The sequence below is a fragment of the Canis aureus genome, chromosome 16, assembly GCF_053574225.1.
Source record: "Canis aureus isolate CA01 chromosome 16, VMU_Caureus_v.1.0, whole genome shotgun sequence".
Lineage (NCBI taxonomy): Eukaryota > Metazoa > Chordata > Mammalia > Carnivora > Canidae > Canis > Canis aureus.
In genome coordinates, this window is record NC_135626.1 from 7801909 (window position 1) to 7820671 (window position 18763).

Sequence of the window (18763 nt, forward strand, 5' to 3'; positions counted from 1 at the left end):
CGTCCGGGCCGGTGTGTGAGAGGCAAGCGCGCGTCCGAGAGCCCCTGCCGCCGTCTCTCCGCAGCCACCCGCCTCCCACCCGGCCGCACCCCCGCACCCGCCTCCGCCTCCACCCCACCCCACCCCACCCCACCCCCACCCCGGCTCTCCAGCCCTCCGCGCCGTCAGCCGCCTCTGCTGATTTCTCCATCTCTCGCTCCCTCTCCGCCTCGCTCCCCCTCGTTCACTTTCCTCCCAGCCCGCCTCGCCTCCCGCTCCCTCCTGCGTCCTCCCCCTCCTGCTCCTCCTCCTCCTCCTCCTCCCCGCCGTCGTCCCCGTCCTCCCCCTGCTCCTCGTCCTTCTCCTCCAGCGCAGCCCTCTTCTCTCGCGCCTCCGCTGCCCTCTCGCCCGCCCGCCACCTCCCCGCGTCGGCCCGGCCGTCCGTCCCCGGCGCCGGCGAGCCCCGGACCGCCCATGATGGGCTCCGTGCTCCCGGCTGAGGCCCTGGTGCTCAAGACCGGGCTGAAGGCGCCGGGGCTGGCGCTGGCCGAGGTCATCACCTCCGACATCCTGCACAGCTTCCTGTACGGCCGCTGGCGCAACGTGCTGGGCGAGCAGCTGTTCGAAGACAAGAGCCACCACGCCAGCCCCAAGACAGCCTTCACCGCCGAGGTCCTGGCGCAGTCCTTCTCCGGCGGTGAGTCGCGCCGTCGAGGCCGAGGCCGGGGCGCCCCTTCCCCCGCGGCGCCGGGGTCCCAGCCTGGCGACGCCCGGGGGCCGCGGCAGCTCGCGCCAACCAGGGCGGGGCAGACGCGCGGTGGGCCTCAGTTTCCAAGCCCGAGCGGGGGCGGGAAGCGGCTCGGCGCCCGGCGCGGCTGGAGAGGGCATCGCGGCGTCCGGGCAGCCCGGGCCCTGCGCCCCCCGCGCCCCCCTCCTGCCCGCCCCTCACCCCTTTGAGCCGGCGGGTTCCCGGCATTTAAAGCCTTACTAGGCGTGTAATAGCAGTTGACTCAAAAAGAAGGGGTTTAAAATTCATTTAGTTAACTTGGGCTTGACCCGCGAAAGTTCCCACTTAAACCGAGAACTTTAAAAGGCAGGGGGGCTGGGGAGGAGGGCGGAGGGCGGGCGGGCCCGCAGAGAAAGCCGCCGAGGGAGCGAGGGAGAGAAAGAGAGCGAGAAAAGTTTCTTTTCTTTAAGATGTCTCAAGTTCTTATTCCTCATTCATCAACCTGCAAACAATATCTTTCCCCGGCGCTGGCATCTCTGCGCGTCGCCCTCTCTTCCCCCGTGACGATTTCTGTTCCTCTCTTAATTTACCGTGCAGACTAATTCCACTTCCATTCACGCTATGTCAACCATCTAATCCCCCCTTTTTGTAAGGGGAATTCCTCGGCCCCTTTTAAACAAGTCCCCTCCGCATTGAGCTACAATTTACTGCTACAGCATTCTTCCAGGGCTAATGAATTTAGAATTAGCAATTTCTTTCGAATGGAGCCGAATGAATGCTATCACTTTAACAGCGTGACAAATTGCCGGCCGCGCCGCAATGGACACCGTTTAACCCCCCCCTTTCAGCGGGCCGGCTCGCCGCCTATTTTCCCAGGTAGCTTAGAGGGGAACCTTGTAAGACACGGAGGCCGCCCCCACTCGGGCTGCCAGGCCGGCAGGGACCCCCGGGGGGGAGGGGGGGAGGCTGGGGGCCGCCCAGCTCTTTCCCGCCCAGAGAGGCGACTTCAGGGCTGGCCTGGGCCCCAGCGCCACCGTTTCTGGCACCCCAGATCCCGGGCACCCCGGGAGACACAGGTGGCCCCCGGGTCACACCCGCAGCCCGCGTTCCTTTTGAGCTTTCTCCGCCTGAGGTCTCTTCCCAGCGCTGTAGCCGGCTGGCCCGAGGCGCCGCGAGGCCTCCGCACCCCGGAATGGGTAGCCAGAGCTCCGAGTCGCACAAGGGGTCCTTTCGACAGCGCCCTGTGTTCAGTGCAGAGAGGCACCGTGAGCGCCCGGCTTCACGAGGAAGGGCCGTCTCGGCTTGACTATCACCTCCTCATGGGAGCTGGCCTCAGTTTACCCTTTGTAAAAAAAACGACAGGCTGTTGTGGGCACAGTAGTTCTTAAATTCTTGCAGGGTGGAGGGCAGGATAGTTGTGGATGCTTTGAGAATTAGTGGAGAGACAAAACAAACACCTTAGAAATGAGCCCCAAAGCACCTCTCGAGAGCTTTGGAGGGTACAGAGTGTCCCCAGGATGCAAACAGAGGAGACTCCTGAGCTGAGCACCAGTCCCTCCACTTCCCCCACTCCTCTGTGCACACACACACACCCCAGTGACTTCTCCCGAGTTATTCCAGGGTGGGCCTGAGGTTGGTCTGGCCGGGCAGCACTGGCCTGGGTCTCCAGCGGGGAAGGGCTGGCTGTCCCCAGTCTCAGACTCTGACCTGGAACCCCACCCCACCCCCGTGGTGGTCACAGAGGTGCAGAAGCTGTCCAGCCTGGTGCTGCCGGCGGAGGTGATCATCGCACAGAGTTCCATCCCAGGCGAGGGCCTCGGCATCTTCTCCAAGACGTGGATCAAAGCGGGCACCGAGATGGGTCCCTTCACTGGCCGAGTCATCGCCCCGGAGCACGTGGACATCTGCAAGAACAACAACCTTATGTGGGAGGTAGGTGAGGGCCAGGGAGGAGAGGGGTGCAGCTGGGACTGGCCCCAGACAGTGGCCACTCTGTCCCTGTCGCCACTGCTGGGCGCTTGGGGCGCCTGAGACCCATTGCTCCCCGAGCGGGGATCCTACTGCCCTATGGCTTGAGGTGCCTCCCCAAACCATGCTGCTAAAGCCATTGTTTGAAAATCTTACAGTTTTTCCTCTGGCCAACCCTAGGGACTGCTGTTGGCCCTACTTCACAGAGGAGGGCATTGAGACCCAGGAGGCCCTGTCGCTTGCCTGCTTGCCCCGGGTTGTACGGAAAGCTGGGAAGCCAACCCTGGGAGGGACCTCCCAGCCACCTGGATTCTTTTTCTTTGGAGGAGGCTGCGAGAAAAGCCCCTCTGCACCACCCTAGCCTGGGAGTGAGGGTGGCTAGTATGGAGAATGGAAGGGGCCAGTGCTTCCTAAGAATGGGCTTTTCAACCCAGGCAGAATAATGATGCCTGGAAATGATCCGGGACCAACTGGCTTTGAGTCAGCTATCTGAGTCAGGGGCTCGCATTCCGTCAAATGATTTCAGCCCCGTGAATTATTATTCCCATTTTACAGAAGGAAACTGAAGCTCAGAAAGGCCTCCATCCAGGGCCTTCTGACCCTCCTCTCTGCTGACAGTGCCAGAAGCCACGGTGGACCACCGTTAGGACAAAGCCACTCCCGAAGCACTTCCTCCTCCTGGGGCTCTCACCTTGCAGAGGCCAGGCTGGAGCACCCTCTCCCTAATCTCATTTCCTTCCCATCACAAATCTCCCCTACAGCCCTCACCAGACAGTCCTTGGAGGAGCCCAATGTGACAAATCTTGCCTCTGGTCACAGGAACAGGAGGAAGGGAACAGAGCAAAGGTCCAGAGGCCTCTCCTGACCTCACCTCCTCCCTCCCTGGAGGCCTGGGCAGTAGTTATCTTCTCCATTTGTTGCTAGGTTAGGAAGTTGGGGTCCAGTTTGATCTCTGAGTACTCTTAAGCTAAGCTCCCACGGGAGTGCTTAGGACAGATCAGGGTGCCACGGTGAGGCAGCCTTCCCTCTCCAGGCTCCTGTGTCCCCCTTGGGGGTCCTGGTCTGTGCTCTCCGCTGCTCTGCATCTCCCCTTACGAAGAACCCTTTTTCTTTCGGTGAAGGGGAGCACATGGCAGCAGGAGTCTGTGGGGCCCTGGAGACGACTCTGTTGGTCACTTCTAGCTGGCTAGCCTCAGGCAAGTCACTGCATTGCTTAGAGCCTCCCTTTTCTCAGCCGGAAAACTGAGATGATGACAGCTGCTCCCCCTTCCTGGGGCTGTTGTGAGAACAGAGTGTGTGCAGATATGCCAGCACGGGCCTGGCCTGGCCACAGGTGGCACATGTGACCCAGCCTGCCTCACTCCCAGGTCCCTAATTTACCTGCATGCAGGTGTTTAATGAGGATGGCACGGTGCGCTACTTCATTGATGCCAGCCAGGAGGACCACCGAAGCTGGATGACCTACATCAAGTGTGCACGAAATGAGCAGGAACAGAATCTGGAGGTTGTCCAGATTGGCACCAGCATCTTCTATAAGGCCATTGAGGTGAGTGTGTGTGCCGTTGTGTATGAAGCCGGGAAGGGATACAGCCAGGAGAAGGCGTGCAGGCAGCCACATCCAGGGACTTCGGGAGATGGAGGAGCATTGATGCTGGCCCCTCTGGCCCTGCCCAGGCCGTAGGACTGGGGCCCTGGCATCATGGTCTCTGGGAGCATGAGCTTCATGGCAGCTTCTGGGCTGTAGATCAGAAAGGACAGAACTTCAGACTTTATGCCATTGCGGATGTCATGAGCACCTCCACAGTGAGGTCCCCAGTGAGGGTCTGCAGCATTTTAGCTGTGTGTTGTCCCTTGTTCTGCATGCATGGGACACTGATGACACACGGATCATGACTCTAGCCTCAGCTATGGCACATCTATCACTCGGTGTGTAAGGCTTCTTCTAGGCTGTGTCTGCATTATCCTTTCTAATCCTTGCATGTTTAATCCACGAGTGAAGATTCTTCAATTATCCACAGTTTGCAGACAAGGATGCTGGGTTCACTTGGTGGCAGAGGCTCTTACCGGGCACTGGGGGGGGGGGGGGGATGTTAGTACTAATGCCTGTGCTGGGTGGAATTTCTTAGAGGTGAGGGAAAGGGAAAGGTAGCAGCAGATAAATATCACATCCTGTGTTTGTGGGTAGCTAAGCCAGGCCGAGGTCCCTGGAAGGTTCAGCAGGATGGAAAAAGGAGGTGTTCTCCATCGGGAGACCTCAGGCAGAGGCAGAAAAGCTCGTGGTGTATGAGGAGGGGCTGATGGCCCAAAGCAAGCCGAGTGGTGGTAGCCATGGTGGGGCCATGCTGTCGGAACCCTCCCTGGACAGTGTCTCTTGGCAGGAAATTTGCTCAGCATCTGGCCCAGGAGTGGGACAAGCTGCCCTCCTTGCTCATGGCAGATTGGTAGGAAGTGCTGTGGGGGCGGGGGAGGGATGCTCCCCCCCAACCCTTGCCTAGACCTCATGCTTCCACTGCCCTACTGGAAAAAGGCACAATGTCCTCCTGGGTGGGGCTGGGCTTGGTTGAGTTTTGGAGAGGTCCGAACGAGGTCTCCCAGGGCCAGAGAATGATTTCCCTACAGTCCTTTTTTTCTCCCTGGAACTCAGAGCCTCAAGTCCTTCTAAGGCCTGAGGGGTACTGGGGCCTAGCAGCTTCTGGAACTGAGGTCCAGTTATCCCTCAAGAACTAGGGTCCAGGAAATATCCCAGAGATAACGGCAGAATGGTCTTGGCCTGGGGACTGGTGTGGTCAGGGTGTGGGTCCCAGCTGAGAGGTGGACTCTGGGAGGACTGAAAGTGGAGGGTAAAAAAGGTGCCCAGTTTCTGGACTGGCATTCAAATGAAGTGGAACAGAGTGGGGCCGTGTGAAGGTAGTACTAAAGGTGTCCCAAGCCTAGGACAAAGGTGGCTCCTGTGATCATCTGACTGGGCCACCACCCTGTGGGAACAAGGACTCCCCACAAGACATTCTAGAATCAGCCTCAGGTGTGGCTGAACCTCACTTCCAGCAGAGAGCATCCTCCAGGATCTTCACCTTCTCAGGCTCACACACACATCCTCACATTCGTGCACTGCTTCCTGCCATCCTGATACAGATGAGATGACACATAGTCGTTCCATTCCTCCACTCAAACACATGCACGCACAAGAGACAGTGGGAATGCTTGTAAGATTCAGGCCAAAGGACTCTTGGCTGGGGCCGACTCGGAGGTGTCAGCTCATCTCCCTGCACAGGTCACACGGGCTGATGGCTCAGCAGAGCCAGGAAATAGTAATCAAAATTTCTACAGAGGAAAGAAAGAAAGAAGGAAGGAAGGAAGGAAGGAAGGAAGGAAGGAAGGAAGGAAGGAAGGAAGGAAGGAAGGAAGGAAGGAAATTTCTACAGAAATCCGAAGTCAGAGAGCAAAGTGGCTGAATACTATCTCCAGGCAATATTCTGAATTTATAAGATTAAAAAAAAAAGTCATCTATACTTCATCAGGATTTAACTTGATAAAAGGATTTAACTTGGAAAAAGAAATAGCATCATATAGGATACCGTGAGCTAGATACCACTGATTTGCTGCTAATGCTTGCCCAGAGGTAGCAAACCTGCGGAGATTGAGGACTGTTTGAGGGACAAGGAAACACAAAATATCACTTCACTGTCATTCTACTTTTAATCATTTTAGTTTTAATCAGCAAAGCTGGGCACCTTTCTCATGGTGGCAGTTTTCTCAAACTATTCTGCGGCAATGTCAGATTCCACTTACTGCACCAGCGGTGTATCTGGGCCGGTATGACAACCCATGGTGCTGCTAGGCAGAGGCCAGGGTTCATGGGCCCTTCTAGGCTTCACCAGAAGAAATTGCTTGTCCCCCAGGCCACTCCCTGAAGTCTCTGGAATACATGGACGGTTTATTCTGTGCATGTGTACGAGTTAGCCAGGGGGATGGGTCTTTGCCGTGATCCATTTTCTTACTCTGTCACTTAGAATTGCCATTTATATTCCATAACTGTAACCCATTACTCGCCAAAAAAAAAAAAAGGAAGGCACATTTTATCCAATAAGCAGGACACACTGTTGCTGCTCTCAAATTTTCCACAAAGTCAAAATAATAGCTCTCCAAATGGAGATGAGGTTTCAAGGCCAGCCAGTCCGTGGAGAACCCTCAGGTGGGATTGGCATCTGGCTGGATCTACAGATGCTATTCCTGGGGCATTCTCCTCATCGATTCAACCACAGAAGAACTTACTATAATGTGAGGTGCCGAAAATGACATTTCTAGGAAGTGCCCAGCATATAGCAAGTGACCATTCAATGTTGAATGAATAAGTCTTTCTGCAGGTGATGGGAGGTGGATCAAAAGGGGAACATATGGACCCCATTCTCAACAAAACCAGCTACCCCAGCAAGCAAGACCTTTGATGCCAAACTTCAGTGCAAGGAAGGGATTTAGGAATAAGTTATGAAAGCTTTGGACTCTAGAACTGGAAAGAAAATTTCCATCTGTCCCCTCTCTATGTTTTGGCAGATTATTGTGCCCTGAAGTGTGGGCTCTTCCTTTCTGCTATTTGCCTTCTCATTTCAAGCACCCAAGTGATTTAGCCTGCTGCCCCAGAATCCCATGTCCGCTTTTCTTGGCACTATTTTTCTTTTGACTTTGCTCATGGGTGGATGCAGTTAGGGCACTCTGATTATTAATAATAAGCATCATTAATAATGCCATCATCCATGGGGCATTTACCACACGCTGGTACCATGCTAAGGTTCTTAGCAAATTTTTAAGAATTGAGTCCTCTCGGCTCTGTGACATACTATCACTATCCCCATTTTAATGATGACAAAACTGAGTAGATACAGGAGGTTGTTGAGCTGTGATCTGAATCCAGGCCTGTCTGACCCCAGAGCAGAGAGCCCTTGGTCACCATGCTGGGAGGCCTCCCTGGCCAATATGTATCTGCTAGAACTCTATTAATTGGTGTGTCAGGACATCTGTGGTACAATGGAAATTGATATTCATCCAGATGCCACTGAGATCCTTCTAGACTAGGGCTTCTGTACCGCCTGGGGGGAAAAGGAGGGTGTCAGAGCCTCCTGGGAGCATGTTCAACAGTGTGACATAAATTTATATTAAGAAAACAAACCAAAATCCGATCAGTTTCCATTTATAAAAATTCAGAAATGGGGCAGGACAAAACGTCTCAGCTGGTAGGGAAGGTCTAGAAGCCCGAGTTGAGGGATCCCTGGGTGGCTCAGTGGTTTAGCACCTGCCTTCGGGCTGGGGCGTGATCCTGGAGTCCCGGGATCGAGTCCCACATCGGGCTCTTTGCGTGGCGCCTGCTTCTCCCTCTGCCTATGTCTCTGCCTCTCTCTCTGTGTCTCTCATGAGTAGATAAATAAAATCTTTAAAAAAAAATTAGAAGCATGAGTTGAGAGATTATGTAATTTGTCAAGGGAAGACTCAGTCCCTGACATTCTCCCAGAACCTTGGGGAGGTGGGCTTTATGGTACGGGATTCAGTTTCTTGGGAGAATTATTTGGTTTATCATGTGTCCTGAGCCAGTCCCCATTGCCTAGAGAAGTGAATGAAGAGCACTTGTAATTCTGGTTCTCCTAGCTCCAACGGAGAGTCCTGGCAGGGCCATGCCAGAGTGTTGGCTGTAAAGAACCCACAGCATCAACGGACTGAGAGGCCTGGGGCGGGGGACAGTGGCTGTTCTTTGCTCTTAGGCAGTCAGCTGCCAAGCCCCTGGGAACCTGGGATCTCAGGGAAGAGGCTGCTGGTCCTGAGGGTCTCCTGGTCTTGATGTCTGCAGTTATCGCATGAGGGGTACCAGCGAGCAAGCAGAGACCAGGTGTCCAGGTCAGGGGCTGCCACTAGCTTCCCAGAGCTCTGAGAGCCAACAGACACTCCACTTCTGGCCTCCCTGGTGCTGATGGCTTGCTTCTCAGTATCTCTGTCATTCTCAATTCCAGTATATTCTCTTTTTTTTTTTTTTTTAAAGATTTTATTTATTTATTCACGAGAAACACAGAGAGAGAGGCAGAGACATAGGCAGAGGGAGAGGCGGGCTCCCTTGAGGAGCCCGATTCAGGATTCCATCCCAGGGCCCTGGGATAATGACCTGAGCTGAAGGCAGATGCTCAACCACTGAGCCACCCAAGCACCCTCCAGTAGATTCTTCTTAATAGATTTTTTTTAAGTAGGCTTCATGCTCAGCGTGGAACCAACTGGGGCCTAAACTAATCAAGACCTGAGCCAAAATCTAGAGATGGATGCTTAACTGACTGAGCCACCCAGGTGCCCCTAGATTTTCTTTTTTTTAAAAAAATAAATATATAGTATAAAAGTAATAAATGCTCATTATTTTTAAAAAATCAGATATCTCGTGTGGAAAAATAGAAGCCAGTCTATCCATCACGTTGCTCCCTAGGAACCTTAAATCAGTGTTTTTTAGTAATCTTAAAATGACCAACCCTTCTGGGGAAAGATGTACAGAAAACTGGCCACAGTGGTTGGGGGTCCAGGGTAGGGGAGAGAGCCACTTTTCATCCTTTATCCTCTTGATGTATTTACACGTTTTTGTCAATGTGTCTGCATTGTGGTTTTACTTTCTGAAATTAACTAGTAAGATTTATTTTAGTACATTTAAAAAAAGTGTTAGTTAATAAGTGATGCACTTTATATTAAAGTCAATGTCGAAGCTCTTATTTAGAAAACAAGATTCCAAACAATCATGTTGAATAATATTAGAATCTGTGCAAGCCCAGAGTTCTTGGCTTCTCCTCATACATTACCACTGTTGTTATTGCATTTATTATATATATATATTTTTTAATTTTTAAAAAGATTTTACTTATTTATTTGAGAGAGACTGAGAGATCATGAGCAGAGTCGCATGCAGAGGGAAGGACAAGCGGATTCTCCTCTGGACACAGAGCCTGACACAGGGCTCCACTCCAGGACCCCAAGATCGTGACCTGAGCCAAAGTCAGTCAGTTAAGCATCTGACTTTGGGTATCAAAGTGGGTTGGAGAGCCACCTAGATGCCCCAAATTTACATTTTTAAAAAGATTTTATTTATTTATTCATGAGAGACACACAGAGAGAGGCAGAGACACCGGCACAGGGAGAAGCAGGCTCCCTGTGGGGATCCTGATATGGGACTCCATCCCAGGACCCAGGGATCAGGACCTGAACCAAAGGCAGATGCTCAACCTCTGAGCCACCCAGGTGCCTCCCAATTAACATTAAATAACAATTGTCATTGTCAATTAAAACGAGAAGGCTGATGCTAATTTCCATATTTGATTCCTCCCCCTCCCCCAGAGGTGGAGGTGCAACTCAGGTGACATCTGCTGGGGACTTGCTGAACCTCCCCTGCAGGGCTGTGTTCTCCCTGGGGATGCCCAGGGAGGGGCTCGTGTCCTTGGGGCTCTCGGGCCCAGCCTGTACCGTTGCCAGTCTCTGAAGGCAAAGCTGCCAGGCACCCTAGGTTTTAACCAGGCCACACTGCAGGCCCTGTTGGGACAACCTGGGGACTCGATGTCCCAGAGAGCCTGGCCAGCTTCCCGAGACATTGCTGTGCTCAGGGAAAATTAGAACACATGCTCCTCTGTCCGTCCACCCTGCAATGTTTTATATGCAGGGCTCCGCTGAGCCCTGACCCAGTGAGCCCAGAGCAGTGGTGCTATCCCGGTTTTATAAATCCTGAGGCCCAGAGACATAAGGCAACTTGCCCAAGGTCACATGCTCAGCAGGTGGGGAGCCCACATGGACCCTGACATGTGTGACCTCTGTAGCATTGTCTCCTGTTCAGACAGGTCTGATGAGGGGGTGGGAGGGACTGGTTGGTTTTGAAGAACCATGATTCTGAAAAGGGAAGCCAGGGGTCAGGGGTCAGGGGTCAGGGATAGTGTCCAAGGTGACTTACAGTCAGTGATCAGAGATGAGGGACCTCAGGGATCATGTTCCCCCACCCTCTCAATAGAGGAGACAAGCTTCGAGAGGCCATGTGCTTGCCGAAGGTCACCCAGGCACCAGGTAGCAGAGGGCCCATCTGTACCGTCACGCAGAGAGCAGCTTCCTTCACAATGAATTGATCTTAAATATTTTAGTTGCAATTTCCTCTTCTCTAGGGGACTCACAAAACCTCTGTCTTCTCCATCTGCTTTCTGGCAGCGCCTCCAGCTCTGTCCTGCCACCGGCCTCCAGGACAATGGCTGTGGCTGTGAATGGCCTCGAGGACATTTGCTATGGTGCCAGATTCTAATCTGTCTGCTTTCTTCACCTGATTCTCCTTGGGTTCAGGGATGGTACTGGTTTCTTCCAGAGTCAAACTCTGTACATCCGAGCTGGTCTGGCCCTCTCTGCCTGCCTTCTAGTCACTCAGTGACCCTGAGGGCTTGACCTGATGCTTCATGAGCCATGGGCGCAGGGACATGGTGACCTCAGACAGTCTTCGGAGGATGGCTGTGGCTAGGCCCCCTCATACTTTCCTTCCTCTGCTCCTCCTCTCCCAACTCTCTCCTTTCAGGGTGAGCAGAGCTGCCTGTGATGGCCTGAGGGTCTTCCTGGCTCTGGCCAGAGGAAGGAAGCTGTGGTACAGACGGACCCTGCATGTGGCAGAGGTCCGAAGGCCAGAGGCAGGTGGAAGGGGCGGGGCCTTCTCTGTAACCAGGGAGCCCGCGTGAGAGGGACCTACTGTGTGATTTCAGATACCGTGATGGTATCCATCTCATTTTGGCACTTCAACTCCTTTGAGGTGGTTGAGGATTCATTAGGAAAACAAACCAGTTGCTGCCTGGGCGTGTCCAGCTTTCTTGGGGAAGATCACAGAGTGACCCCCAGGATAGGTGCCAAAGTCAGCTGTATAGGGTGCAGGCTTGGGAGGGTGAGGGCTGTCCCCTCTTTCAAGTGTCTTTTTTTTTTTTTTTAAGGTTTTATTTTTAAGGAATCTCTACACCCAACATGGGGCTTGAACTCACAACCCTCAGTTCAAAAGTCGCATGTTCCACCGACCGAGCCAGCCAGGCAGGTGCCCTATCTCTCTCGCTTCTCTTAGCTGGTTGGGGCCTAACGGTTCCCCTCTTGGGAGGGCTAACAGGCTTTCACCAAAGGCCTGGTGGGCCCCTTGGGACATCCTGCAGTGTGGGTCACCTCAGGATCAGGCCATCCACAGCCTCCCTGGTCTGTCATTGCGAACATCTTCCTCCCAATGGCCTTCACCATTTCCCTGGTGCAGGTCCTCCCCTGGGACGAGCAGAAAACCATCACCATTTGTGGAGTTTTCCCTTGTAGAGATGGATTTTGTTTAAGGCTGTGTGCCCCCAGTATTTCCTGAGGTGGAGGTGTTCCTCCTCCCGAATGCTTCTTTTTTTTCGCATCTGACGTGTGCATGGAGTCACGCAGAGCCTGTGATAGGGAAGGAAGTACATGTGACGTGGTGCTGCCTTGTGGGCGTTTTGGAGGAGAGACTTTCCAGCACATTATCAGACAGGATGTAACCAAGTACCATAGGGTGCCCCACAGCCCCCGCTCCTTGGGAACATCTGGCTCAGCCCTGCACACCAGAGGGCTGGCTGACTCTGGTTCCTCTCAGTAAGAAATGAAAAGTTTTCTAGGTTTCCTGCTTCCATGGCGTTGACTTGCTGCAAGGCTTCCATTCTGTTGCTGTCAGTTTGGGGATTCTTACATGGCTGGGCAGCAGCTCCATTCCCAGCAGCAGAGCTGGGACAGATATAGTGAGAAGGCCTGGTCTGGGAGGGGGACGCAGGTGGGCAGAGCATCCTAGGGCTTTTTGGGTTTATGCAGCTTGCTAGGGCAGGTTAGTGTGGCTTCCTCAGGGCTGAGACTGGATGCACATCTCCATGGCAGGTGCAGGACAGCTGCCTCCTGGCTGCAGGAGGATGTGCAGAGACCCTGACTCTCACACGGCCACCACTACTACCACCCCCGCCCGGGACTGCTGTCTCCCTGACCTCACCTTGCTTTCTTCCCTGTAGATGATTCCTCCTGACCAGGAGCTGCTGGTGTGGTATGGGAACTCACACAACACCTTCCTGGGGATCCCTGGTGTGCCTGGGCTGGAGGAGGAGCAGAAAAAGAACAAGCATGGTAGGTAGTCTCCATGAGGCCATAATGACAGGGGACCCCTGGAACTCAGAATGAGTGTATGCATGTGTTTGCGGCAAGGAGGCTCCTGGTCTCCAGGGACCCTGGTTCAATCTTCAGCAGTATGGAGCCCATGAGACTACCTGCTCAAGCAGGCCAGTGCCCCCAGAGTCACCACCATAATCTGGACACCAATGGCTGTGGGTTTTCCGGACAAAATAAATTGTCTGAGGGCAGGCTGGGGTGGGGGGCACCAGAGAGGCAGAGGGTGAGGTAGAAGGGGCAAGAGGCCAAGCAGTGGGAGCCTGGATTGAGTTCCAGTTCTGCTGTACAATGTTGGGAATGGCTCTGGGTTTCAGTTTTTCCATCTGTAAAGGCAAGATGTTGGGCGAGATGATCTTTAAACACCCTTCCAGCCTTGATAGTGTGCATTTCCCTCTGTCCCTGGTATAGATGCTTGGTATAAACCTGTTGAATGAAGGTGGGGCAGAGTGTGCCTGTGTGTGTATGTTGTGGGGGACACCAGTCAACAAACACGACCGGCATCATTTGCTCAAGACCTAGTTCATGCCAAGTATTGAGCTAAACCTTTCACAGGTATCATCCCTTTTGGGTCCTCATAAAACCCTTGAACTAATACAGCCCTTGCTCTGCAGCTAATGTTTTACAAACAGTAATTTCTCTGAGGCTCACAGCGGGCTTATGGGGGTAATACTCTTACCTCCATCTCAGCAATGAGGAAGGTGAGGCGCAGTGCCCTGTACATAGTAGGCATTCAGTAAATATTTGTGGGATGAAAAAATGAAAGGGTGGTGGTTTTTTTTTTTTTTTTTGAGGTGGGGGGAGCCTTTTATGGAAGGCTACCATTTACAGAAGGCTACTTTGAGTCAGGTACTTCCCGTAAACAGGCTAAGGGAGGTAAAGTGCAGCTTTGTGTGATCATCTCGTGGAGTCGTGCATAGATAGCTCCGTGAGGTCGTGGCAGGTCCCCGATTTACAGATGAGGACGTTGAGGCTTGGAGGTGAAGTCACGGAGTCCCTGAGGCCTCACATCAAGGTGTGGAGGCCAGCTCCTATCTGACCCCAAGCCGGGCTCCCCGCGCCCCTCTCGCCCTCTGGCCGCGCAGAGCTTCACCCCACCCGCGTGGACCCGAGGCGGGGTGCGCGGCGGGGCCCGGGGAGGAGCGCGGGGAGGGGGGGGGCGTGGGGGCGGGGCCGCGGCGGCGCGGGTCGTAACGAGGCTGCTCTCTCTCCCCCCTCCCCGCCTGCCTCCCGGGCCCCGCCCGCGCGGCCAGAGGACTTTCACCCGGCGGACTCGGCGGCGGGCACCGCGGGCCGCATGCGCTGCGTCATCTGCCACCGCGGCTTCAACTCGCGCAGCAACCTGCGCTCGCACATGCGCATCCACACGCTGGACAAGCCCTTCGTGTGCCGCTTCTGCAACCGCCGCTTCAGCCAGTCGTCCACGCTGCGCAACCACGTGCGCCTGCACACGGGCGAGCGCCCCTACAAGTGCCAGGTGTGCCAGAGCGCCTACTCGCAGCTGGCCGGCCTGCGCGCCCACCAGAAGAGCGCGCGCCACCGGCCGCCCAGCGCCGCGCTGCAGGCGCACTCGCCCGCGCTGCCCGCGCCGCACGCGCACGCGCCCGCGCTCGCCGCCGCCGCCGCCGCCGCCGCCGCGGCGCACCACCTGCCGGCCATGGTGCTGTGAGCGCCCCGCGCACGCGCACGCGCACGCGCCTCGCCCCGCCCCGCCCCTCCGCGCACGCGCACGCGCCTCCTGCCCGCTGCCCGCGGAGAGCCGGCCTGGGCTGCTCCATCCGGACTCCACCTCCCCCGCCGCAGGAGGCCGGGGCGCCCCACCAGTGCCCCCTTAGGCATATGGTCTTCGCTCCGTCTCGCAGGTGAGGACACCGAGGGGCAGCGTCCCTTTGCAGGCCACCCAGCCCGTGCTCGGGGTCCCCACGCCCGGCTCCACCCCCCGAGTCCCCCCGCTGCTGTGGCGCGGGCCGCGCGGGCCGGCATCCTTGGGGGAGGGAGCGGGGCCCCTCCGGCTGCCCCCTGGGGCTGGTGCCCCGCGATGTTGCAAGTCACGGACACGACCTTGAGAGTTGGGGGCCGGCGGGGCACTGGGGCAACCAGAAGAGACCCAAGACCTGCTCTTCCCGGCAGGCGGACCCTTCTGTCCTTCTGGCCCCCTTACCCCACAGCCGGCTCCCGGGGAGGGGGAGGGGGAGGGGCGAGGCGCGGGGCAGACAGCGCGAGGGCAGACGGGTATCCACTGGGGGACCCGGGCTAGGCCCTGCTCCTCCTAGGGCCTCAGTTTCCCCATCTGTAACACGAGAGAGTTGGAGCCGTGCCTCCTCCCCTACATCTTGACTTTTTGCTGAGGGAGGAGAAGCTTCCCTTCCCCTTCTAGCCACACTCCTGCGGGAGGAGGGCAAGACCGGCTTCTCCGCGGGGACTGCACTTCCCAGCAGTGCGGGATCCTGGGGGCAAGAGGGGGTGTCGCCCGGGAAGGGGGTCGCCCCGACCGCCCGCACCCTCCCCTGACGCCCCAGACTCTGGCCCTGGGCGCCCTCTGGTGTCGCCTGTTCCACCTTGCGGTCACGTCCCCGAATTCCGTAGGGCGTTTTGTAAAATAAAGAACCTATAATAATAATGAAAAGTGTAAAATGTATAGAGTTTTCAAGAAACTGTGTTCTACTTCCAGAAAATGGTCACTTTAACTTTGTAAATAGTTATCTAAAATGATATTTACGAAACTGTGATATATATTATTTGATTGTATATGTACGACTGTAAATACATTTGTACCTCTCTTGTATTCTAAAATAAAAATTACTTGGAACATTTATCACTTAGCATCTGAAGGGGTCGACACATTGATCTGCATGAAAAGGAAATACGGAAAGTGCTTAGGAACTGGAGAGGGGAGAGTTGTTTCACTGCTTTGAAAGTCACCATTATGCCCTCCCCAAAGGAAAATTCTCTGTCACAACTGGGATGTCAGCTCCTAAAGAGATGGCCACCATTCAAAGCAACCGGGAATCTCTGAAGGGGCTGAGCATATCCCTCAGGCTTCCAGCTGACTCTCAAACATTGGCGTCTCACATTGTTACTTCCCCCAAGTAAAGATTTACTTACTTCTTTTTTTTTTTCATTTTCATGAATAACTTGAGAGAATTCAAGCAGCCCATGGGAGTGGACCAAGATGGCCACCAGGTGCTCTCCCAATGCCTAGAATTTCCAAATGCTCTGGGGACCCATTTCCAGACTTTCCTTGAGGGAGAAGAAAGAGCAGGAAGGCCCTCCATGCGGGGCCAGGCACTGGCTCTCCTGTCCAGCACCTCTTGGCCAAGAGGAGGTGTGCACACTGGGGAGTGTGAGTTCACACCTGTACTCCAGCACATGCTGGTTGTGAGGGTCACCCTTTCAGCTCACTGGCATCCCACAGGCACATCTCTATGCATCTTTTAGCCATGTATGTGTGCACACAGGCGCACATACACCTGAAGACACTTGAATTTGCACTTTTATGTGCAGATCACCCCCATTTGGAGCTTCGGATATTCCCAAAGAATATCTGCTGGCCTCCTTTAGGAGTCAGACTTCAGAGAAGTCAGTGGGGCCTCTGATCAAAAATCCACATGGCTCAAGGCATCTGGGTGGATCAATGGTTGAGCATCTGCCTTGGGTTCAGTTCATGATCCTGGGGTCCTTGATCAAGTCCCTGCATCGGAGTCTCTGCAGGGAGCCTGCTTATCCTTCTGCCTATGTCTCTGCCTCTCTCTCTGTGTCTTTATCAATAAATAAATAAAGTCTTAAAAAAATAAAATAAAATCTTAAAAAAAAAAAATCCACATGGCTCTCGGTAATTCCATTCTGCGAAGTCCAGGTTCCAGAGCACAGGGTCCACAGCCCAGGCTCCAGAACCCACCTGGTGGCAGCGAGCTGTCATTGCAGGCTAAAGTGCATTTGTTGTGCCTGCCGCGGACCTGTGGAAGGGTGTGGTGCAGGAGAGATGAGGGTGAGCAGAGGGGAATGGAGTCCTGAAGAAGTGCATGCTGCTGGAAGGTCTGATACCAAAGGCCTAGTGTCTTATCGTGCTTGCATTCCCAACAGACACCTCAGGCCTCTTTCCACAGAGTGCACACCCCCCTCCTCCCCACAAAAGCATGCAAACACCACAGCAGGCAGTTTCTGGCCTTAGGGATTTAAGTGCATTTATTCTGGGAATCCTCCCCACAAATTTGTGAAGCTGATGCTCTTTTTTCCTCCCTGATGCACTACTAATATCCACTTGAAGTGGAAGAAAACGGAGCTAGAAAGTAAATCGTTTGCCCATGTCACCCAGCCATGAGTGGCAGAGCAGTTTTGGCCATGGCTGCTGACCCCAGAAGCCATGCTTGTGACCAGTGGGCCAACCACATCCCAGTCAGTCCACAGGGTCGGTGCAAAGGGCTTTCTGCATATCTCACAGGGATGCAGTGTACTGACCTTCTATTCTTCAGGCTTGCAAAACTTGCTTACTCATTCTAGAAACTTTTTTGTAGATTCCTTAGGACTTCTGTAACTGATCATGTTGTCAGTGAACAGAGACAGTTTTACTTCTTTCTTTCCAATCAAGATGTTTTTTCTTTTCTTTCTTTCTTTTTTTCCTTATTGCATGATTCAGGAACTCCAGGAGTAGAGAATTCTAGGTAGAGGCACCTGGTCTGAATTTGAAACCCTGCTCTGTGCTTCCCTGGCTATTGTGACTGGAGGAAAGTCAATTAGCGTCTCTATGCCTCAGTTTCCTCAAATGGAAAAGGATGTTGTGAGGATTGAGAAAATGTATATTAATGAATAAAGCATATGACCTGGTGCCTGGCACAGAATAAATGCTCAATTAATGGAAGCTATTGTTAATACAAGGATGCCTTTGGTAGGTAAGAAGGGTTGTAGCTTCTTCTACCACCCACCCCGCTGAACATCCCCCCAGAGGGCATCTGAGGCAGCTGCCCACCTCCTCTTTTCCTACCCTTTGCTATATCCATTATCCTTGGATCTCTTGAAATGGAGGAACAAATATCCTAAATGTTCAGCTTCCTTCCCACCTCAGAGCTGGCCTGCTGGGACAAATGTCAATGGCTGGTGGGAAAAGTTATGGATGGTGGCTGATTAGCACCCATGCTGACTCTGACTGCTTCCTGCAATGTAGCTGCCTCGGGGAAGTCAGACTTCTTGCAGGTTGGCTCAGGGCTTCAAAGGCAAGTGCTCCAAGAGAAGCAGGTGGCAGCTGTTTGGTCCAGTCCCACCTATCCTCGTGCTTGCATTTCCAGCAGACACCTCAGGCTTCTTTCCACAGAGTGCACATCCCCCTCCTCTAGACACCCTCTATGGGGTGACATAGAGGCACTTCTGACATATGCTATCTGTCGGAGCAGCCAAGGGGAGGAAGCACAGACCTCATCTTTTTTTTTTTTTAAGATTTTATTTATTTGTTCATAATACACACACACACACACACACACACACACACACACAGAGGCAGAGACACAGGCAGAGGGAGAAGCAGGCTCCATGCAGAGAGCCTGACGTGGGACACGATCCATGGTCTCCAGGATCACACCCTGGGCTGCAGGTGGCGCCAAACCGCTGTGCCACAGGGGCTGCCCCAGACCTCATCTTTCGATTGAAGAACTATCAACAAACTCATGGACATGCATAGATATTAAGGCCATTTCCAAGGTTTTTAGGGGAAGAAGTCATACTTTGATGAGAGTCCATGTGTAGAAATCTTTGTGCACATCTCTGACTAGACCATTTCTGCAATTGCTTGTAGCATTGTAATAGAGTACAAAGTAAAGTCAGTGGGAAGACAGGGGCAAGAGCTCCAGACCAGAGTCCCTGCAGCCTCTACTGTCACATATTTCAAAATGTCCTTGTCGGTTACTTTAAGTTGTCCCCTCA

The 18763-nt window shown here is 53.9% G+C and overlaps 1 protein-coding gene across 1 annotated transcript; it reads left to right on the forward strand.

Moving 5' to 3' along the window:
* Positions 1-453: 453 nt before the first annotated feature.
* Positions 454-14519, forward strand: PRDM12 (PR/SET domain 12). The gene is made up of 5 exons (XM_077850408.1): positions 454-676; positions 2448-2638; positions 4065-4220; positions 12700-12811; positions 14104-14519. The coding sequence occupies exons 1-5, from the start codon at positions 454-456 to the stop codon at positions 14517-14519; spliced, it is 1098 nt and encodes a 365-aa protein (XP_077706534.1).
* Positions 14520-18763: the final 4244 nt, after the last annotated feature.

Excerpts from the sequence above, each read along its gene's own strand:
- PRDM12 (XM_077850408.1), top strand. The coding sequence starts at position 454 with ATGATGGGCTCCGTGCTCCCGGCTGAGGCCCTGGTGCTCAAGACCGGG. Across the intron at positions 677-2,447 it reads GGCGCAGTCCTTCTCCGGCG|AGGTGCAGAAGCTGTCCAGC; the intron begins GTGAGTCGCGCC and ends TGGTGGTCACAG. Across the intron at positions 4,221-12,699 it reads TCTTCTATAAGGCCATTGAG|ATGATTCCTCCTGACCAGGA; the intron begins GTGAGTGTGTGT and ends TCTTCCCTGTAG.